Source organism: Coregonus lavaretus (genome assembly GCF_964263955.1).
Source record: "Coregonus lavaretus genome assembly, chromosome: 25".
In the NCBI taxonomy this organism is placed as follows: Eukaryota; Metazoa; Chordata; class Actinopteri; order Salmoniformes; family Salmonidae; genus Coregonus; species Coregonus lavaretus.
The window spans coordinates 39,045,295-39,068,766 of NC_140012.1; the positions used below are offsets into that span (position 1 = coordinate 39,045,295).

Consider the following 23,472-nt stretch of genomic DNA (forward strand, 5'->3'; position numbering starts at 1 on the left):
CCCCTTGGCATTTTTCCTATTTTGTTGCCTTACAACCTGGAATTAAAATGCATTTTTTGGGGGTTCGTATCATTTGATTTACACAACATGCCTACCACTTTGAAGATGCAAAATAGTTTTACTTGTTAAACAAACAAGAAATAACACAAAAAAACAGAACTTGAGCGTGCATAACTATTCACCCCCCCAAAGTCATTACTGTGTAGAGCCACCTTTTGCAGCAATTACAGCTGTAAGTCTCTTGGGGTATGTCTCTATAAGCTTGGCACATCTAGCCACTGGGATTTTTGCCCATTCTTCAAGGCAAAACTGCTCCAGCTCCTTCAAGTTGGATGGGTTCTGCTGGTGTACAGCAATATTTAAGTCATACCACATATTCTCAATTGGATTGAGGTCTGGGCTTTGACTAGGCCATTCCAAGACATTTAAATGTTTCCCCTTAAACCACTTGAGTGTTGCTTTAGCAGTATGCTTAGGGTCATTGTCCTGCTGGAAGGTGAACCTCCATCCCAGTCTCAAATCTCTGGAAGACTGAAACAGGTTTCCCTCAAGAATTTCCCTGTATTTAGCGCCATCCATCATTCCTTCAATTCTGACCAGCTTCCCACTCCCTGCCGATGAAAAACATCCCCACAGCATGGTGGTGGCAGCATCATGCTGTGGGGATGTTTTTCAGCGGCAGGAACTGGGAGACTAGTCAGAATTGAAGGAATGATGGATGGCGCTAAATACAGGGAAATTCTTGAGGGAAACCTGTTTCAGTCTTCCAGAGATTTGAGACTGGGATGGAGGTTCACCTTCCAGCAGGACAATGACCCTAAGCATACTGCTAAAGCAACACTCAAGTGTTGGGTTTGGGTTTGCGCCAGGTGTTGGGTTTGCGCCAGACATAGCGTTTTCCTTGATGGCCAAAAAGCTCAATTTGAGTCTCATCTGACCAGAGTACCTTCTTCCATATGTTTGGGGAGTCTCCCACATGCCTTTTGGCGAACACCAAACATGTTTGCTTATTTGTTTCTTTAAGCAATGGCTTTTTTTCTGGCCACTCTTCCGTAAAGCCCAGGTCTGTGGAGTGTATGGCTTAAAGTGGTCCTATGGACAGATACTCCAATCTCTGCTGTGGAGCTTTGCAGCTCCTTCAGGGTTATCTTCTGTCTCTTTGTTGCCTCTCTGATTAATGCCCTCCTTGCCTGGTCTGTGAGTTTTGGTGGGCGGCCCTCTCTTGGCAGGTTTGTTGTGGTGCCGTATTCTTTCCATTTTTTTATAATGGATTTAATGGTGCTCCATGGGATGTTCAAAGTTTTGGATATTTTTTTATAACCCAACCCTGATCTGTACTTCTCCACAACTTTGTCCCTGACCTGTTTGGAGAGCTCCTTGGTCTTCATGGTGCCGCTTGCTTGGTGGTGCCCCTTGCTTAGTGGTGTTGCAGACTCTGGGGCCTTTCAGAACAGGTGTATATATACTGAGATCATGTGAGAGATCATGTGACACTTAGATTGCACACAGGTGGACTTTATTTAACTAATTATGTGACTTCTGAAGGTAATTGGTTGCACCAGATCTTATTTAGGGGGTTCATAGCGAAGGGGGTGAATACATATGCACGCACTTCTTTTCCGTTATTTATTTATTTGAATCTTTTGAAACAAGTAATTTTTTTCATTACACTTCACCAATTTGGACTATTTTGTGTATGTCCATTACATTAAATCCAAATAAAAATCAATTTAAATTACAGGTTGTAATGCAACAAAATAGGAAAAACGCCAAGGGGGATGAATAGTTTTGCAAGGCACTGTACACTGTTTAGTACACTGACTGGCCAGCAGAACAGATGTTTGTTAGCAGCATCCTCTATTTTCCAATGGGTCCCATAGCAATAGAATACCACTCAGAGGCCTTTTCGGTGCTAATAGATTACTGGACTTGCCCTGTCCATTCATTTTCTGTGACAGCTCATTTGTGGCCAAGGTAAAGATAGAGTCTCCCATACCACTGGGTACAACTGCAGCCAGCTGTGAGATGTAGGTGGAAAATAAGAGACAGTAGGTTACGTTGAAATACTCAAACAGGTAGTTAGAGATGATCTTTATCCTTATATGTCTTGGTGTGTGGTGAAATATGACTAAATATCCTCCCACCGGGCCTCAACAATGGCATACTTTTTTGTGTGTTGCCCTCAAGCCTATACAAACAATACCATATATGACCGTCAATGGTATTGCTGGAGAAAGGCTTTGAGCACTTTGTTTCTGTTGCATCAAAAAACTAGACTACTTTGTTCACGAATGATGTATTAGTACTGTTAGCAGTGGCTTATATACAGTACCTCATCCCAATTACCAGGATTCTGGGCTCTTCCATGGCAACGGTTGAAAAGTTGTTTTGCTCTCATCTTTCTTTTTATGCAATTCAGAGAGTTTTCAACCAACAAAGAGCCCAGTGTGTTGTGACAGTTCCCTGATTTCATATCCCCATGCCCTGATCATTGGGGAGATTCTCAATTGGTTTTGCTAACTCCTCTGTCCTGATCATAGTGATTGTGTTATCTCTCTCCTCAGAGGGAGCTCCCTGCCTTCCTGGTAATGACCTGCTGCTGACCGGCTCCATAGCCTTTATTGACTTGTTGACAGGTAACTGTCACAACACACAGGGTTTTATTGATCACTCAAGTATGGAAAGTCTTTAGATCAATTACCCAGCAGCCACCACCCTGGCCAAACAGCTACTAGTGTTATGTTGATGATCAAATAAACAGAAAAATTGGATTGCTTGTATTGAGTCAAAGTTACTTGAGGTAAGGGGCACTAAAACTAAATCCATTTTTCAAACACTGTGGTTTATGAATGGTTGGAATGTGTGACATCATGTTGGCGCCTGGCAGCCTTCTTTGAATAGGAACCACAACTAATTTTGTTTTCTTTCCACCATTCCTGTTTGACCACATGGTTAAAAATTGCAATACAATCTGTCCATTCCTTTTACCAATCCAAACTGAACAGATTCTCAATCTGATGGAGGGAGCTGGTACCATGACTCTTGCCTTGGGAGATACTGCCATCTTCTGGGTAGAATATAGAGCATCATATGGAAAAACGTTTTCTCTCTGGACAGACTATGCATCCGACCATTACGTGACATTTTTTGTTCTGGATTAACCGAGATTACGGACAGTTAAACATTACATTTTTACTGATCGGACAGTTGGATTACCATTTGAACGTAAAACAGCAGTTATTTATTTTGTATGTCATAAAACCATGACCTTCTAAATAATACAATTATATTACTAAATGATGAATGGTCACTTAAATTCATATCCATATTAATCCATATTATTTGATGAATTTTTGTCACTGTGAATGTTTATTGAAATACATCTTGGGTGATCTGTCCTCAATTGTGTCATCATCTTGATATGTATTACATGCATTTTGATAGTAATGGATTCATACAAACAGAGGTGTCACCAAAGACAGAAGAGGAAGCGAGACATCATACTCCCTATTTTTTTCTGCTTCATATACAGTCAATGAACTAAGCAGTCCAGACTCAGTTGCTAATTCATTGGTGCCTATGGGAGAGCCACCCCGTTAAGCAGACCGAAACTTACCATTTTTTTCAATGGTAAAGGCCTGAGTGGGACATCTTAATTCATCCACCATCTTTGGTGTCACTCTAAACCACTTCCTGAATGTCTTTCCATTATATTTACTGCAGGAGGCCAGGGATTGGCTGGTCTGTATAGGCTTGTTCCTCCCCTTAAGCAGAACCATTCCTCCCCCCTCCTCAACGGGAGACTCTTCCCCCCTGCCCTCATCAACCCATCTCCTCTGCTGCATGTATGTATACTATGTGCTCCTAGCTGTTCCACTGAGCGGACATTCCCTCTCCTCTGCCTGTGACTGACTGCAGAGGGATGAGGCTCCCTCAGTACCAAGGCCCAATGCAGCACACCCAACAGACCCCAACCCAGCCAGGCAAGATCTGGAGTTACTGAGTCAGTCTGAGCCCAGCTGAAACAAGCCCAGCAGTGTGCTGCTGCTATTGTTGCTCTGCCTGAGGTAAGTCAGCACTATTTTCATCAGAGTCCGGACAGACAATCCAGCGGTTAGTTTAGTACTACTGTATAATGTTAATTAGTATATGTTCAGTGAACATTCTACAAGAGAACACAGAAGGGAGGATGTTACAGTGTAGAGTATATATTTAGGAAGGATGTTACAGTATAGAATATATATCTCATGGAGGATGTTATAATATAAAATATATTTTTATTTGTTTAACACTTTTTTGGTTACTACATGATTCCATATGTGTTATTTCATAGTTTTGATGTCTTCATTATTATTTTACAATGTAGAAAATAGTAAAAATAAAGAAAAACCCTGGAATGAGTTCGTGTCCAAACTTTTGACTGGTACTGTATATCTCAGGGAGGATGTTACAGTATAGAATATATATCTCAGGGAGGATGTTATAGTATAGAATATATATCTCAGGGAGGATGTTAAAGTGTAGAATATATATCTCAGGGAGGATGTTATAGTATAGAATATATATCTCAGTGAGGATGTTAAAGTGTAGAATATATATCTCAGGGAGGATGTTAAAGTATAGAATATATATCTCAGGAAGGATGTTAAAGTGTAGAATATATATCTCAGGGAGGATGTTACAGAGTGTAGAATATATATCTCAGGAAGGATGTTAAAGTGTAGAATATATATCTCAGGGAGGATGTTATAGTGTAGAATATATATCTCAGGGAAGATGTTACAGAGTAATAATAAGATAATGATTAGGTGGGGGCTTATAATTGTCCTATTTCACACAAAGTGTGAATTATAAATGTGTTTTTTGCATATCCCACTCCCCCTGAGAGAAAGGTCAGAGCCAGGGATCAGCCATTATTGACTGCGACCCTGGAGCAATTAGGGTTGAGTGCCTTGCTCAAGGGCACATTGACTGATTGCTCACCTAGCCGGCTCGGGGATCTGAACCAGTAACTTTTCGGTTACTGGCCCAAGCTCCTAACCACTAGACTAGCTGCCGCCCAAAGAAGAGCGACATCAGAATATAATATATATCTCAGGGAGGGCGTTACAGTATAGACTATATATATCTCTCAGGGAGGGCGTTACAGTATAGAATATATATATCTCTCAGGGAGGATGTTACAGAGTGCAGAGGATATATCTCAGTCCATGTGTAACTGGTAGACAGGGAGGGTGCAGCAGGAAATCAGAGTCATATGATAGCACAGCACTGACTGGCAAGTCAGCAGGAAAACAGCAGAAATATTACTGACACTGTCAGTGGACACAATGGACTCCACAGTCCCGGTTCCTGCTTGTTTCTGAAAATATAAGGCGGCTGTTCCGCCCATAGAATCAAGAATTAGAATAGGTAAGTTAATAGGATCTCCATGGTTCCACCGAACAATGTTCAGCTTATTTACTTAATGGATCTAAGAACAACACATTTATAATCATATTGCTTGGCTTTAATACATTGTTTATCATTTTGTTTATCTTGCTCCATGGTCTCATGAGTTGCTGTGTTATGGTTCAGATTTGAAACTAAGGACAATAAAGTGCACATTAGACTGTGTGTCAGAATAGTCCTGTTTTATGTCGGTTTGTGACCAACTGACACCTGTGTCTGTATCCACCTCAGTTGGCCCTCAGGCACATAAATCAGTTATTTTCCCCTTAATTCCGTATAATATCCACAAATCCATGCCCCTTGTGATTTTAGTTTTGTATGAATTATAATTTACATTTCACAAACATTATTCTCTCATTTATTTTTACCTTTATTTAACTAGGCAAGTCAGTTAAGAACAAATTCTTATTTACAATGACGGCCTACACCGGCCAAACCCGGACGACGCTGGGCCAATTGTGCGCCGCACTATGGGACTCCCAATCACGGCCGGTTGTGATACAGCCTGGAATCGAACCAGGGGGTCTGTAGTGACGCCTCAAGCACTGAGATGCAGTGCCTTAAGACCGCTGCGCCACTCGGGAGCCCATTCTCATGGGGAGAATGTGTGTGATTTGTTTTTATAAGGCTGTTGTTGGCATTCCCGTATATATTATGTAGCACTTGGACTACTCTCCTCTCTTATTGCAGACTAAATAGTTGTGTGTCCAGGTCCCAGGATCATCTTGGGTCGAAGTGATCTTCACCATGTACTCCCCTCAGAGTTTACATCGCTGGGGCATCACTCATACTGAGAGCATGGAGCGGCTTGCATACAGTCAAGGTAAACAAAAGCAGATAGACTATCATTTATCCTCAATCACATTGTGGTACAAGACAATTGGCTGCAATACTATTTTTTTTTTAAACTGAGTTTTACAGACACAGACTTGGAAAAACTGGAATCCTACTGAAAGGCTCCATTGAATTATGAAAACTATCCATTTCAGATAATTTATTAACTTTAGAGGGACATGCATCAAATGTATGTAGTGACACATTTTTTCATTTATGAGTAAGATTAATTTCTATGAATTTTTGCTGACAAATATTCATGGCTGATCATCACTTCTATTTTCTCTAAACACTGTATAGAGCTAGGCAAGTATACCAATTGTTTTATTAATATTGAATTACTTAAATCATATTTTTTTTATTTTACGCCATTTAAATAATTGATTCATTTATATATCATTGCAATAAATAAATATATATAATAATAAATAATATGCAGAAACAACTTGGTTTCTTCCAGCCCGCGGTAGAGGGTAGTAGAATCCCAAGTATGTCACTCCATTACGTAGTGCTTTTGTGTGCGTTTTTGACACCACCCATACGGACCTGAGGGATTCTGCTTCATACGATCTTTACACTCTACGGCGAATAAGGGATAATAATTTGTAATTAATGAATGTGAAAGCGGTGTTCACACTTAAAATGTAGACGAAATTTGATGGGCATTATAGGGTTGGCATTGGATCATTTAGCAATGCTATCCCATACATTTCTGCAACAATGGTCGCCAGGTGAATTCTCCGTATGATATTTCGACGATGGCGACACCTGCAGAGCACGACCTTGCATTAGCTGAAGCAGAGAGCAACAAAGAGAAGTCTCAAGTATTCGGAATCCTTAGGTTTCAGGAAGAAAAATCGGCGGGTGAAAAAGCTAGCACCAACACGTCCACGACCATGAGAGCAGGGGACGGGAGATGGCAGGCACCCATATTTGCACTAGCCAGGAAAGCATCGGAGACCTTTTCAGGAAGCAGCAGTCATGTTTTGGCGAAGGTAGCGGAACCAACATCTTTTGTAAACGAATGGAGTGCCCAAGGTAATTTGGAGTTATGCACTCATCTTGTTTTGTTTGATTTTGCATTGTTGATTGGTATCATACAATCAATGTAGCAGCAGCGTGCCTCTATTTCTCTGCCTGCGCTTGCGCATCGGCCGACGAATCTGTTTTAAATTATTCTCTTATCAATTCAATTCATTCACTGTCAAATTGTGATAACCTTATGATGGTTTTGTGTGGTTAACGTGGTTTTTCTACTGACTACTAGCTAGTTAGAACCACACCTCGAGCTCATAGCGTGATCAAAGATGCGATGCTTGCTGCAGTTACTTTGGGTGATTCAGACCAGCTGCATCCCTTGTGGAGTGGGAATAGGCCTGTAATGCACAAGAATAGATCTCTCACACATGAAAAGTGGTGCGCCAGAATGACAGCCTACTGACTACTCTGATCAGAAGCAGAATAGCAACATAATAGATGACGTCGTTTGCCCCATGTGTCAGTTGCATATTTACAGCTAGAGGCCAGTGCAAAACTGTTTCTGATCAATGTTTTCTTCTGGTTTGATCAGAAATAGTAATGAAACACTCATCACAAATATAGTTGATCAGAAAAGGTTATTTATTGGCCAGGATGAAACCCAATAACGTGCCTACATACAGTATCATGTCTGTACAACACATATTGCAGAGAACTATGAAATGTGAGATGATGAATCCGTGACTGTTTATTGACATAATGTAGATGGGCATTACAGATCTCGATATGTGCTGTATGTATGGGTGCACTACTATGCAAAACATAATGGCATGGCTCTTTGTTGACATATTATAGGTAGTTTGAATTGACTACTGCCTAATGTGTGTCTGTTCCCTTCACTCTCCAGCTCTGCGGGACCCTATGGCGATGGAGAGAGCCAACCTGCTGAACATGGCCAAGCTCAGCATCAAAGGCCTGATCGAGTCGGCCCTCAGTTTTGGACGCACACTGGACTCAGACTACCCCCCACTCCAGCAGTTTTTCGTTGTCATGGAGCACTGCCTCAAACATGGTCTCAGAGGTATTCACTTATCATCGTTACCATGGTGCAGAACTAGTTGAATCCCATTCATAATGGTGACACTGTCAGCGCATGGACACATTTTTATTACATAATGATTTGTTATGTTCATTAATCATTACATAGTGAACACATACTGCATCATCCTCAATGCCCGCTGTTGGCAGGATGTGCTGGAATATACAAATATGCTATAATGTCCCCTTTCCCATTAATTTCTTGATAGTTAAAAGATACAACAACATAATTTCTCGACTGTGTTGTGTAACATTACCCATGAGATAAGGCTCAATGTTTGTTTTTGCACCCCCAGTGAAGAAGTCATTTCTTGGGTACAACAAGTCCTTATGGGGTCCTCTGGAGATGGTGGAGAAGTTGTGTCCCGAGGCAGGAGAGATCGCAGCCAGCGTCAGGGACCTACCAGGACTAAAGTATGGTACCAGAAGAGAGAGAGAGAGAGATGACTGTAGCAGACATTTAGATGTAGAAAAAAACAGAGGGATTCACTTCTTGATTAGGGCTTGATTCAATCCGAATCGCCGAAGTTCAGCGCTATAGCACGCTTGAAATTTTAAGGTAATTTCCAATTGAGCCGACATATGTAGCATTTATCTTGAATGCAGTCTCCGCTAATGAGGGAGCATTGGCTTTAAATGTAAATCGCGCAACAAAGCTGATCTTCAGCACTACGGATTAAATCGAGCCTTAAAAAGCCTTTATTTTCTTGGCATTTAGTTAAAAACATGAAAAACAGGCCAACGCATTTCGGCATGGTGTCAGCCTTCATGTTTACGCCCTGTAACAGGCTGACACCATGCCCAAACACGTTGGCTTTTGTTTGTCATGTTTTGGTAACCCCAGTGATACATTTTTCGGTTAACTAAGGGGTTTACCCATTTGAGCTCATCAGAACATTGTATTTTCTTTCCAGACATTTCTATTTTATGAACCGCGCGTTCACGTTGTTTTATTTATTTATTTGTAGGCCCTAATGACCATTACGGTTAATTGAAGCAGAAAGTGGACTAAACGTTTAAAAGCACTAGGCCTAAGTGGATCCCTGTGTTTACTGATATGCTAAAGAGAAACTCGAGCTATAGAACAAGGAAGTGCCTCAATGTATTTTTGTACTTTCGCTTCATGTTTTGTTTAAAGACTGAAACTCTGGTGAAGCAGAATTTAAGCCCAGATTGTAAAGGAAATATAAAATAAAGGGAAAGACATACAGTGCAGTCGGAAAGTCTTCAGACCTTTGGCTTTTTCCACATTTTGTTACGTTACAGCCTTATTCTAAAATGGATTAAATTGCTTTTTTTCCTCATCAATCTACACACAATAATGACAAAGCAAAAACAGATTTGAATTTTTTTGTGCAAATTAAAATAAATAAATAAATAATAATGAAATATCACATTTACATAAGGATTCAGACCCTTTACTCAGTACTTTGTTGAAGCACCTTTGACAGCGATTACAGCCTTGAGTCTTCTTGGGTATGACGCTACAAGCTTGGCACACCTGTATTTGGGGAGTTTCTCCCATTCTTCTCTGCAGATCCTCTCAAGCTCTGTCAGGTTGGATGGGGAGTGTCACTGCACAGCTATTTTCAGGTCTCCAGAGATGTTAGATCGGGTTCAAGTCCAGGCTCTGGCTGGGCCACTCAAGGACATTCAGAGACTTGTCCCGAAGCCACTCCTGCGTTGTCTTGGTTGTGTGCTTAGGGTTGTTGTCCTGTTGGAAGGTGAACCTTCTCCCCAGACTGAGGTCCTGAGCGCTCTGGAGCAGGTTTTCATCAAGGATCTCTCTGTACTTTGCTCCGTTCATCTTTCCCTCGATCCTGACTAGTCTCCCAGTTCCTGCCGCTGAAAAACATCCCCACAGCATGATGCTGCCACCACCACCATGCTTCACCGTAGGGATGGTGCCAGGTTTCCTCCAGACGTGACGCTTTGGCATTCAGGCCAAAGTGTTAAATCTTGGCTTCATCAGACCAGAGAATCTTGTTTCTCATGGTCTGAGAGTCCTTTAGGTGCCTTTTGGCAAACTCCAAGCGGGCTGTCATGTGCCTTTTACTGAGGAGTGGCTTCCGTCTGGCCACTTTACCATAAAGGCCTGATTGGTGGAGTGCTGCAGAGATGGTTGTCCTTCTGGAAGGTTCTCCCATCTCCACAGAGGAACTCTGGAGCTCTGTCAGAGTGACTTGGGTTCTTGGTCATCTCCCTGACCAAGGCCCTTCTCCCCTGATTGCTCAGTTTGGCCGGGCGGCCAGCTCTAGGAAGAGTCTTGGTGGTTCCAAACTTCTTCCATTTAAGAATGATGGAGGCCACTGTGTTCTTGGGGACCTTCAATGCTGCAGAAACTTTTTGGTACCCTTCCCCAGATCTGTGCCTCGACACAATCCCGTCTCGGAGCTCTATGGACAATTCCTTCGACCTCATGGCTTGTTTTTTGCTCTGACATGGACTGTCAACTGTGGGACCTTATATAGACAGGTCTGTGCCCTTTCCAAATCATGTCCAATCAATTGAATTTACCACAGGTAGACTCCAATCAAGTTGTAGAAACATCTCAAGGATGATCAATGGAAACAGGATGCACCTGAGCTCAATTTCAAGTCTCATAGCAAAGGTCTGAATACTTATGTAAATAAGGTATTTCCGTTTCTTTGTTATTTTTTGCAAAAAAAATGTAAACCCTGTTTTTGCTTTGTCATTATAGGGTATTGTGTGTAGATTGGTGAGGAACATTTGTATTAAATCCATTTTAGAATAAGGCTGTAACGTAACAATGTGGAAAAAGGGAAGGGTCTGAATACTTTGCACTATATGTTCTGTAACCTTGGAAAGCAAGCAGACACATTTTCCTCTTGTGTGCTTTAAAGTTGATGACTCAGCCGGGCTGTTAAATATTATGGAAACAACTTGCATGTCGATCATAAATCATCCACGCCACATCTAATGTCAACACACATACAGTACACAGTGTTTGGATGGTTTCATATGACTCATCCACTAGTTAGTATTGCCCCCCTTCCAATGGGCCGCTCTTCACTTTGAATGTAAAAAGTAATATCATATATAAATATGTGTTGTTGGCCTAATGGCTGTAGTTTTTGTTCTGTTGTTGTAGGACTCCGCTGGGCAGAGCTCGGGCCTGGCTACGTCTGGCCTTGATGCAGAAGAGGCTGGCTGATTACCTCCACCTTCTGATTACCAGAAAGGACCTGCTGAGGTACTGGAAGGACCCCCAGTCTCAACTCACTCAAACAATACCCCCTTGAATCTTCACATTTTATTGTTACCAAAGTGGGATTTAATTAACATTTTGTCAATGATCTACACAAAACACTCTGTCAAAGTGAAAGAAAAATTCAACAACAACAAAATTAAGAGTAATGAAAAATAAAACTAATATACCTTGATTAGATAAGTATTCACCCCCCTGAGTCAATACATGTTTGAAACACCTTTGGTAGTGATTACAGCTGTGAGTCTTATTAGGTAAGTCTCTTAAGAGCTTTGCACACCTGGATTGTGTAACATTTGCCCATTTATTCTTTTCAAAATTCTTCAAGCTCTATCAAGGTGTTGGTGATCATTGCTAGACAGCAATTTTAAAGTCTTGTCATAGATTTTCAAGCAGATTTGAGTCAAAACTGTAACTTGGCCACTCATGAACATTCACTGTCTTCTTGGTAAGCAACTTGTGTACAGTCGTGGTCAAAAGTTTTGAGAATGACACAAGTATTGGTCTTCACAAAGTTCGCTGCTTCAGTGTTATGAGATATTTTTGTCAGATGTTACTATGGTATACTGAAGTATAATTACAAGCATTCCATAAGTGTCAAAGGCTTTTATTGACAATTACATTAAGTTTATGCAAAGAGTCAATATTTGCAGTGTTGACCCTTCTTTTTCAAGACCTCTGCAATCCGCCCTGGCATGCTGTCAATTAACTTCTGGGCCACATCCTGACTGATGACAGCCCATTCTTGCATAATCAATGCTTGGAGTTTGTCAGAATTTGTGGGTTTTTGTTTGTCCACCCGCCTCTTGAGGATCGACCACAAATTCTCAATGGGATTAAGGTCTGGGGAGTTTCCTGTCCATGGACCCAAAATGTTGATGTTTTGTTCCCCGAGCCACTTATCACTTTTGCCTTATGGCAAGGTGCTCCATCATGCTGGAAAAGGCATTGGTCGTCACCAAACAGTTCTTGAATGGTTGGGAGAAGTTGCTCTCGGAGGATGTGTTGGTACCATTCTTTATTCATGGATGTGTTCTTAGGCAAAATTGTGAGTGAGTCCACTCCCTTGGCTGAGAAGCAACCCCACACATGAATGGTCTCAGGATGCTTTACTGTTGGCATGACACAGGACTGATAGTAGCGCTCACCTTGTCTTCTCCGGACAAGGTGTTTTCCGGATGCCCCAAACAATCGGAAAGGGGATTCATCAGAGAAAATGACTTTACCCCAGTCCTCAGCAGTCCAATCCCTGTACCTTTTGCAGAATATCAGTCTGTCCCTGATGTTTTTCCTGGAGAGAAGTGGCTTCTTTGCTGCCCTTCTTGACACCAGGCCATCCTCCAAAAGTCTTCGCCTCACTGTGCGTGCAGATGCACTCACACCTGCCTGCTGCCATTCCTGAGCAAGCTCTGCACTGGTGGTGCCCCGATCCCGCAGCTGAATCAACTTTAGGAGACGGTCCTGGCGTTTGCTGGACTTTCTTGGGTGCCCTGACGCCATCTTCACAACAATTGAACCTCTCTCCTTGAAGTTCTTGATGATCCGATAAATGGTTGATTTAGGTGCAATCTTACTAGCAGCAATATCCTTGCCTGTGAAGCCCTTTTTGTGCAAAGCAATGATGACGGCACGTGTTTCCTTGCAGGTAACCATGGATAACAGGAAGAACAATGTTTTCAAGCACCACCCTCCTTTTAAAGCTTCCAGTCTGTTATTCTGACTCAATCAGCATGACAGAGTGATCTCCAGCCTTGTCCTCGTCAACACTCTCACCTGTGTTATCGAGAGAATCACTGACATGATGGCAGCTGGTCCTTTTGTGGCAGGGCTGAAATGCAGTGGAAATGTTTTTGGGGGATTAAGTTCATTTTCATGGCAAATAGGGACTTTGCAATTAATTGCAATTCATCTGATCACTCTTCGTGACATTCTGGAGTATATGCAAATTGCCATCATCAAAACTGAGGCAGCAGACTTTGTGAAAATTAGTATTTGTGTCATTCTCAAAACTTTTGACCACGACTGTAGATTTGGCCTTATTGTCCTGCTGAAAGGTGAATTATTCTCCCAGTCTCTGAAGACTGAACCAGGTTTTTGTCTAGTATTTTGCCTGTGCTAACTCCATCCCATTTATTTTTATCCTGAAAAACTCCCCAGCCTTTGCTGATGTCAAGCATACCCATATTTTTTTTCTTCTTCATTTTAGTCATTTAGCAGACGCTCTTATCCAGAGCGACTTAGTTAGCGAGTGCATACATTTTTCATACTGGCCCCCCGTGGGAATCAAACCCACAACCCTGGCGTTGCAAGCACCATGCTCTATCAACTGAGCTACAGGAGGGCCATACCATGATGCAGCCACCATTTACATTTTAGTCATTTAGCAGAGGCTCTTATCCAGAGCGACTTACAGTTAGTGAGTGCATACATGATGCAGCCACCACCATGCTTGAAAATAAGGAGGCAGTTACTCTGTGTTGTGTTGGATCTGCCCCAAACGCTTTGCATTTAGGCCAAAAAGTGTATTCCTTTGCCATTTTTTTTTGCAGTATTACTTTAGTGACTTGTTGCATACAGGATGTATGTTTTGGAATATTCTGTATATTTGTTAGGTTAGGATTGTGGAGTAACTACAATGTTGTTGATCCATCCTCAGTTTTCTCCCATCACAGCCATTGAACTCTGTAGCTATTTTAAAATTACGAATGGCCTCATGGTGACATCCCTGAGCAGTTTCCTTCCTGTCCTGCAGCTCAGTTCAGAACGATGACTGCGTCTTTGATGTGTCTGGGTGGTTTAATACATCACCCACAGCATAATTATTAACTTGACCATACTTAGAGATATTCAATATCTGATTTGTTATTGTTAACCATCTACCAATTACTGCCCTTCTTTATGAGGCGTTCGAAAAGCTCCCTGGTCTTTATAGTTGAATCTGTGTTTGAAATTAATTACTTGAATGAGGGACCTTACAGATGTTGTATGTATGACGGACAGAGGAAGAGGTAGTCATTCAAAAATCATGTCAACCACTATTATTTCACACAGAGTGAGTCCATGCAACTTATTATGATTTTTTAAGCCAAATTTGACTCCTGAACTAATTTAGGCTTGCCTAAACATTGGGGGTGAATACCTATGTAACGACTATATTTTAGTTATTTAATTGTTATTAATTTGTAAACATTGTATGTGTGTTGATGATTTGATGTGAAATATGTTTCTCTGTGTGTTTTGCACCCACAGTGATTTCTATGAGAATTCTGCTGTGATGGTAGAGGAGGAGGGTGCTGTCATCGTTGGCCTGCTGGTGGGACTCAATGTGATCGATGCCAACCTGTGTGTCAAGGGAGAAGACCTGGATACACAGGTGAGAGTCAACACCTGGATACACAGGTGAGAGTCAACACCCCCCCCCCCCCCTCACCTTACTTCAGTCATTGTTCTAAAACTCCCAATAACAACCTTTAAAATAGGCAAGTGAGAGGACACCTCAGTGTTATTCATGGTCCTACCCGCGGACACAGGATCAGCGTTCCTTTCACCTCGTGGAGATTACTCGTCTCATCCCAACAAACTAATCAAACTAGTATCTACAACTGTTACAGTGCAAACAAATGAGTATCATCTGAACTGTTCAGCTGTGTTTAAGCGCACATTTATACTCCAATCCTCTCAACCCAATTTGAGAAGGAATATACTGGTCAAAGTCTATGCAGAAATGTTGAACATACTGGTTGTGTGACATTTTTATATTTCTTAGGTTGGGGTCATTGACTTCTCCATGTACTTGAAAAATGACATTGATGACTACAGAAGTGAAGAAAGGTAAAGTAGATACTCTCGTTACTTTAACGAGATGTAATATATCCATTAAAACACATCTACTAGACGTTGTCTTGGATACGCTGAGAAAGACACAAGTATATCAAAATACTTGAAAGTTTTGAACATAAATGTTCTAATTTACTGATTTCTCTTCCATGATTTGTTTTCTCAATAGAAATGGTCAAATAGCAGCCATCCTGGACCAGAAGAACTACGTTGAAGAATTAAACAGACAGCTTAAGTAAGTATTTTTATCTTTAGCTTTTTTCTTTACCATACTGTATCGTTGTGATTTTTTTTGGTGTGTGTGATAATCGCTTAAGCGTGTTTTTTTTAGCTGATGAAGCTCTAATTCAGGCCAAGTTGTTGACACTGGTTACAGATGGACAAAGATGTCTCTTCTGTTCTATCCTCTTACGGTCATCGCACAACCTCTACAGAACTCAAGCTCACTAGTTCAACAGCAGGAAATTGAATTATAAAAGACAATGAAAGTACTTGTGTTTTGTGAGGACGTTAACTCATGTTCTTTTGTGAGGACGTTTAAGGCTGTTTTGAACATGCGATAGACTTACTTGAAGCAGTGTGCTTCTTCAAACATCTGTTAGGAGAGACTAAATGTGGAATGGCGCTAAATTAGCACTTGTATCTTTGGCACAGTTCTTCAGTACACGGCTTACAAGGGAGGGTCGATAACTTGGAGAAATCAAACTCTAAACTCATTGAGGAGGTATGGCAAAGTCTCTTATTAGTTCTGTACTAACATTCTGAATCATTTATCGTTTTATACATCTGATTTTCATTTTAACCTCTTTTCATTGTAGCTGGCGATTGCAAAGAACAACATAATCAAACTACAAGAGGAGAATCATCAGCTTAGAAATGAGAACACTATTATTCTCATGAATGCTCAGCAGCAACTTGAGGTATGCCTTTTATAATGTCCTGTTCGCTGTCTGGGTCAGTCAGACTTAAAACCGTGTTCCTCATTTCTAGTGTTTTGAGGTATTAGGAAATGTGGGTGTGGTCTAATCCATTAATGTCTCCTCTGTTGATGTGTCGCTATCTGTCAGGTGACCCAGGTGGACGTCGACGTGGAGCTGGACACCTATAAGAAGTCGAGGCAGGGCCTGGACGAGATGTACAACGAGGCCAGGAGACAGCTCAGGGAGGAATGTCAACTACGCCAGGTCAGTCTTCATCTAGCATTTCCCCTTGATCATTTTTCTAGATGGGGTGCATTTTTTACCAACATTTGCTCAGTTGGTAGAGCATGGCGTTTGCAACGGCAGGGTTGTGGGTTCGATTCCCACAGTGGGCCAGTAAAAAATATATACAAAAAATACATAAATAAAAAATAATGTATGCACTCAGTAAGTCGCTCTGGATAAGAGTGTCTGCTAAATGACTAAAAATGTAAAATGTAAAATTTTCAGTTGAAACCCATTGAAGCCAACGTTTTTTTTCCGAGGCAGAGGAAACAGCTACTTTAGAAAGGGGAGACTATCTCACCTATACAATAGAGGAAACTGCCAACATAAGCCAACGCAGAATTCTGAAATGGTAATCTTGGGTTGTAAGGAGCAGTCAGTAGCATTGTCTGTGTGAGGAAGGTCAGTGCTTTACAGTTGAGCAGGATTTGGGTTGACGGACAGCTGTTCTCCTTGTCCACCACTTTAGGATGTGGAGAATGAGTTGGTGGTGCAGGTGAGCATGAAGCAGGAGATGGATCTGGCCATGAAACTGTTGGAGAAGGACATCCACGAGAAGCAGGACACACTGATCGGCTTGCGCCACCAGCTGGACGATGTCAAGGCCATCAACGTGGAAATGTACACAAAAATACAGGTGCCGTGGAGCTTTTTGTGTGGCACATTTTGCTGGTGCTTTTGTGCATGGAGTAGGCTATGTTGTTTGTTACATATCAGGTTGTGTTCCAGTGACTATACTGATCTGATGGCTTTGCTGTGTTGTCGACCAGACTTCCGATGACGGCATGAAACAGAAGAACGACATGATCACTCGTTTGGAGGAGAAGACCAATCAAATCACAGCAACCATGAAACAGCTGGAGCAAAGGTAAGGGAGTTGACTTAAAGATCCTCTTAAGTCATTTGAAGTGAAGGCCCGGTTTCCTGGACACAGAGTAAACTTTTCCCTGGACATAAAAAAGTAATTTCAGTGGAGATTTATAGTCCAGGACTAGGCTTAATCTGTATGCAGGAAACCGGCCCATAATGTGGCATGCAAAGTATTTTCTCTTTTTGCATGTAGGTGTATTATTATGAATGTACGTTTTACCATATTGCAAATCCCTTTTGGAGCATTGACTTGGCTGTAGTCTAGTTGTGTGATGCGATCACAGCTCTGTCATGTCTCAGTCAACATGGACCATCCCTTCCCTTCTCTTCCAGTCGTTTAACGCCATCTTCGTTGTGATATTTCTATGAGAATACTTTGTTTAACAATTTCTTATTTATTTTGGTCAAATGGAAGTTCCCTGATATTGACATCCTCTTTCTCTTGTTCTTTTCTTTGTCTTTTATTGCTTTCATCTTTTACCCTCATACGTTTAATTTCATACTTATTTCTACATCGATCTTTTACCCTCATACGTTTAATTTCATACTTATTTCTACATCGATCTTTTACCCTCATACGTTTAATTTCATACTTATTTCTACATCGATCTTTTACCCTCATACCTTTAATTTCATACTTATTTCTACATCGATCTTTTACCCTCATACGTTTTAATTTCATACTTATTTCTACATCGTACTTTTACCCTCATACGTTTAATTTCATACATATTTCTACAACAATCTTTTATCCTCATATGTTTAATTTCATACTTATTTCTACATTGATCTTTTACCCTCATACGTTTAATTTCATACTTATTTCGACATCGATCTTTTACCCTCATACGTTTAATTTCATACTTATTTCGACATCGATACACCTCCTGTTTTGTCTACTTGGCCTCGATAGTGATAAAGATTTGCTAAGCCAGACGCGAACGCTCGCCATGTCATTTGTCAAATGTGCCAGCGCAGACACTGAGCACCAATACAAGCTTGTTAAAGACATCTCTTTCTGAGCATTCAAACACAACCACTAACTCTCAGCAAACACTAGGCAGGGGATTTGTTCATATGCAGTATCGTAAAGTAATGGGTTGACTGTTCTTGAAAAGTTAGTTTGTTGGTTTTTGAATCAGTCTAATGTTAAGACGAGCTTCTTTCACAAAAGGAAGTTTTGTAGTGCATCCCATTATTGTGGTACTGTAATAACTAATACACTTAAACATATCTGTAAGAGCAAATACTCTACTCATTATAGCCAATAAAAAGTATAATAATTGTATTTTATCACATGAAACAATAAAGTTAGATGTTTTGAAATTGTGGACTTGGAATTAATCTTTTCAAATAATTGCCAGCGTTAGATCAGCTCCCTGAGTGTTTCCATAGAAATGTAACGAACTGTCCTGCCACTGTCTGGCCATCTTCTCTTCAGAATGGTCTGCCTGTAGATGTTTGGCCTCCCCCTTTTCTTTTGACAGTTTGTCCCATTGCATCCCAACCACCTGCACCCCTTTTCCTTGTGATTGGAGCCTCAGTTTTACCCAGTTGGTTTGAATTACACCAGATTACAGGAGGCTGATCGGGACTGCTGGACCGCAGAAGATGGAGCGCGCAAATTCAAGCAGGACTTTGCCAACAAAGCCGACAGCCTCCAAAAGCAGATAGCCCAGAGAGAGAACCAGAGGTAAGTACACATGCATACGGTATATTTATAGCAGCTCTTAGTACTTCTTCCTTCTATGTAATATGAAGATTTGGGGCTCTATTCATTCCATATCGTGGAAATTCAGCATTACAGCGTGATTTGAAATTTAAAGGCGATGTTCACGTGTTAGCGGAGACTGCATTCGCGGTAAACGCTGCGTATGTCGGCTCAGTCTGAAATTACCTTTACATTCCTGGCACGCTATCTGTAACGCTTGAAGATTGAATAGAGTTCTAAAACACAATAATCTGACTGTAATCCTGGATGTTGTTCCTGTTGTAGGTTGCAGCTGGAGACCGACCTAAAGATTGAGAAGGAGTGGCAGCAGACCTTACAGAACGACCTGGAGAGGGAACGTGGGAACGTCGCCCAGCTCAGTGCTGAAGCCCAGCAAATAAATGGACTTAAAAATGTTTGTGAGGGTTCCTCGTGGGGCTTTTTGTGACATTGTGGCATTTAAAAAGTATTATGTTCAAGTTCAACATATTTTCGTTGTGTCACAGGGATAGAGTATATTTACACACACAGTGGACTGATGTATTTGACATGTTTTTCCCCAGGAGTTCCACAGGCTGCAGGATGAGAACAGCCAGCTGACGGGGATATGTGACGAACAGGAGCAGGCCCTGGAGGAGCTGGGCTGCAAACTTAGCGAGTACTTGTCTATTTTAAACTCCCTCATTTGATGTATGTTTTTATTTAACACTGTCTATCTTTCAAATAGGAATGCAGCCTCTTACCCCCATCAGTTAGAGACATCTCAACGTACCTTTTTAAGAAAGGAGTGGAACAAGCTTTTATGTTGTGGAGGAGGGACTATAACCACATCCATTATCCCTTTACATGCCTCTTGGCCTTAGTTTGTGCACATACTGTTGCAAAGTTCCAGTTAGGAATTTTGCATGAAAAAATAGAGAGACATGAACTCTGTAAACTGATGCTTGCCTTGTCTTATTCTTAACACAGATCAAAACTTAAAATCGAAGACATAAAAGAGGCAAATAAAGCTCTTCAGGTAAGTGTCTCTCGAATTCTACATCGTTATCCAAATGAAAGTTCAGTCCATTTTGTTCTTATGACAACAACTGAACTACTAACACGCATGTTGACCTTGGCCAGTGCTGTTCCATGAGTCGCCTATCTAACAATGAAATATTCCAGGGGGGGCAGATCTGGCTGAAGGACAAAGAAGCTAACATCTGTAAACTGTGTGAGAAGGAGTTCTCCATCTCTCGGAGAAAGGTTAGGATAAACTCGTTACATTTTTTGTGTGAAATTAATTGGGACAGTGCTGAACCAGCATGCAACACAAAAAAGATGTGACATAGTTTTACGATAAGAATGGCAACTATGCAAACCATAACCCACATATTTTCCTTGCGGTGTACTTCTTGCCTAGATGAGCTGATTTTGTGTTTTCCATGCGTCTCATTTCTCTAGCACCACTGTAGAAACTGTGGGGAGATCTTCTGCAATGCCTGCTCTGACAACGAGCTGCCCCTCCCTGCCTCGCCAAAACCAGTGAGGGTCTGTGATACGTGCCACGCCCTTCTCCTCCAACGTTGCTCCTCAAATGCCACGTGAGATGCACCCTTTCAGCCCCATCCGCAGCTTTAACTCAATCCCCACCTCCCTGCAGCTCAAACTACCAGGAAACCTCTGAGCTTGTGTGACTGTTATCAGGTGTCAAGCATTTATATTCTACAAGGTATCGTCCTTTTGTGTAACATGAGATTTTAGATGTTATATCTGTGACACTTCTATGACACTAAGGCTGCATTTAGACAGGCAGCCCAATTCTGATGTTTTTTTTTCTCACTATTGACCAATCAGATCAAATATTTTGCCAATAATTGGGCAAAAGATCAGAATTGGGCTGCCTGTCTCCACAATAGACTGAAACCATGTGGGCAGCTAAGCATATCATTCCAAATCTGCAGTAAGAATATCAAGAGAGGAGGCAAAGTATGTTTCTCTACAGACTGAGGAATACAGTGGTTGAGCCTGTTGTGATAAAGCCGTGGAGTCATTGGGCGTAATCATATTTTTGTTTTGTTGAGTGGTGTTATTTCACTTGAATGTGGATGGGTCCTGCCTGTTGTAATTCACACGTGCCTCTAATAAGCCAAAATACTGAATGAGTACCTTTCACACAGTTGTTCCTGCATGATAGAATGCAGGCACATTTCAGAAGTATGTTTACCATAAGCACTAATGTTCCCAATGCTGCGTTGGTTATGAAGAAGAAGAAACTACATGAAACACCACAGCAAATGTATATGTTGTACTTTTGATTACTGACTAAAAAACACAATATTAACTTAAGTTAATAATTAATTAGGCCTACTTAAGTATTATTATCATTAAAATATACTGTAGCTAGCTAACGTAGCAAACGATTACGTTTGGAAACATGTATTTATTTTTGTAAAGTGGAAATATTTATGTTGTTATTTTTCTGCACATTATATTTGAATATTTGTATCACAAAGTGACAAGGAATTTAAGATGTACAGTGCATTAATTTGTGTGTACACAATTATACACTTGCTGTATAATTTGTTTTGTATTCAATCAGCAAAACAATGTGTTTCAATGTTTAATTTTCCAAGACTGGAATTAATACTTTTCATTAAAAATAAATGGCTGTGGTGCATCTCACATAATCAAAATATGCTGTGTGCAGTATTAGTTTTCAGTATATTGTCTTGTTCACTAGATGCCAGTTACTTTGCAGAGCATCAAAGTTGTCCAGGTCCTGAGGCAGCAAAGCATCCCCAAACCATCACACTACCACCACCATGCTTGACCATTGGTATGGGATTCTTACTGTGGAATGCAGTGTTTGGTTTTCGCCAGGCATAATGGGACCCATGTCATCCAAAATGTTGACTTGAGTTTGCCAAAAAGCACCTGGAAGCACCTGGATGATCATCAAGACTCTTGGAAGAATGTTCTATGGACAGATGATTCAAAAGTATAACTTTTTGGACGGTAGTGAAATGTTTTGGGGATGCTTTGCTGCCTCAGGACCTGGACAACTTGCCTTAATAGAAGGAACCATGAATTCTGCTCTGTATCAGAGAATTCTACAGGAGAATGTCAGGCCATCCGTCTGTGAGCTGAAGCTGAAGCGCAACTGGGTCATGCAGCAAGACAATGATCCAAAACAGACAATCAAGTCTACGTGAAAATGGCTAAAAAGCAACGAATTGAAGTTTTGGAATGGCCTAGTCAAAGTCCAGACCTAATCCCAAATGAGATGTGGCAGGACTTGAACCGAGCAGTTCATGCTTGAAAACCCACACGTCACTGAGTTAAAGCAGTTCTGCATGCAAGAGAGGCCCAAAACTCCACCACAGCGACTTGAGAGCCTGATCAACAACTACAGGAAGCATTTGGTTGCAGTCACTGCAGCTAAAGGTGGCACAATCAGTTATTGCGTGTAAGGGGGCAATTTCTTTTTCACACAGGGGAATTGGGTATTGCATGACTTTGTTAATTAAATACATAAAATGTATCAATTTGTTTTGTTATTTGTAAACTCAGGTTCTCTTTATCTAATGTTAGGTTTTGGTTGAATATCTGATAACATTCGGTATAAAAAAATATGCAAAAATAGAGAATCTGAAAGGGGTCAAATACTTTTTCACGGCATATGGTCATTAGAGCGGACTCGGCTTGTATATTCAAGGTAATATTTTCATGTTTTTCCATGAAAATATTACACAATACACACTGCACAATTCCAGGACATCAATAACCTGAATAGGGCATGCCACACACATCTTGTGTCTGATTTGTGAAAACAACTCTTGCAAGTGTGTGGGAAAATACTTTAGGGCAGGGAGAGGTGGGGAAGGCTAAGTCATCTCTAATCACGTCCAGTTTTACACTTTGGACTCTTCTCTGACCACATTTCCCCCCCTCCCTCTGCACTCGAACATTGACCCCCTGTGCTAGCAATGACTCAAGTCTTTTCTTTAAGCTTAAAGTTTTCATTAAGCCCCACTTTAAGCTGTTTGACCACAGTTGTGAATTCTGTAATGAATGTATTGTAATGTTTTTAAAATTGTATAACTGCCTTAATTTTGCTGGACCCCAAGAAGAGTAGCTACTGCCTTGGCAGGAACTAATGGGGAGCCATAATATATACAAATACAAAAGACCAACAACACTTCCTATGACCTAGCTTTTTGTTCAAACTCCTCTGTTTTGTATTCTAGGGACTCTAGTGAGTAGACTGGACCCTGGTT

The 23,472-nt window shown here is 41.1% G+C and overlaps 1 protein-coding gene across 3 annotated transcripts; it reads left to right on the forward strand.

Annotated features, from left to right (window-relative positions):
* Positions 1-6,198: 6,198 nt before the first annotated feature.
* On the forward strand, positions 6,199-21,890 carry LOC311100813 (RUN and FYVE domain-containing protein 2-like; the record flags this gene model as incomplete). 3 transcript variants are annotated; one of them, XR_014609857.1, is made up of 19 exons in its annotated part: positions 6,791-7,323; positions 8,171-8,344; positions 8,658-8,775; positions 11,474-11,575; positions 14,840-14,963; positions 15,357-15,421; positions 15,597-15,662; positions 16,082-16,151; positions 16,246-16,347; positions 16,495-16,611; positions 17,102-17,269; positions 17,403-17,500; positions 19,076-19,195; positions 19,499-19,628; positions 19,777-19,871; positions 20,183-20,231; positions 20,378-20,458; positions 20,657-20,989; positions 21,086-21,890. XR_014609857.1 is itself a non-coding variant. In XM_084141782.1 (18 exons), the coding sequence occupies 18 exons, from the start codon at positions 6,199-6,201 to the stop codon at positions 20,798-20,800; spliced, it is 1,899 nt and encodes a 632-aa protein (XP_083997908.1). In that variant the 3' UTR covers positions 20,801-21,885. The 3 variants fall into 3 exon arrangements, 2 of the variants coding, with proteins under 2 accessions (XP_083997908.1, XP_083997907.1); XM_084141782.1 differs by lacking the exon at positions 6,791-7,323 and adding an exon at positions 6,199-6,274 and having other exon boundaries at positions 20,657-21,885; XM_084141781.1 differs by having other exon boundaries at positions 20,657-21,885.
* Positions 21,891-23,472: the final 1,582 nt, after the last annotated feature.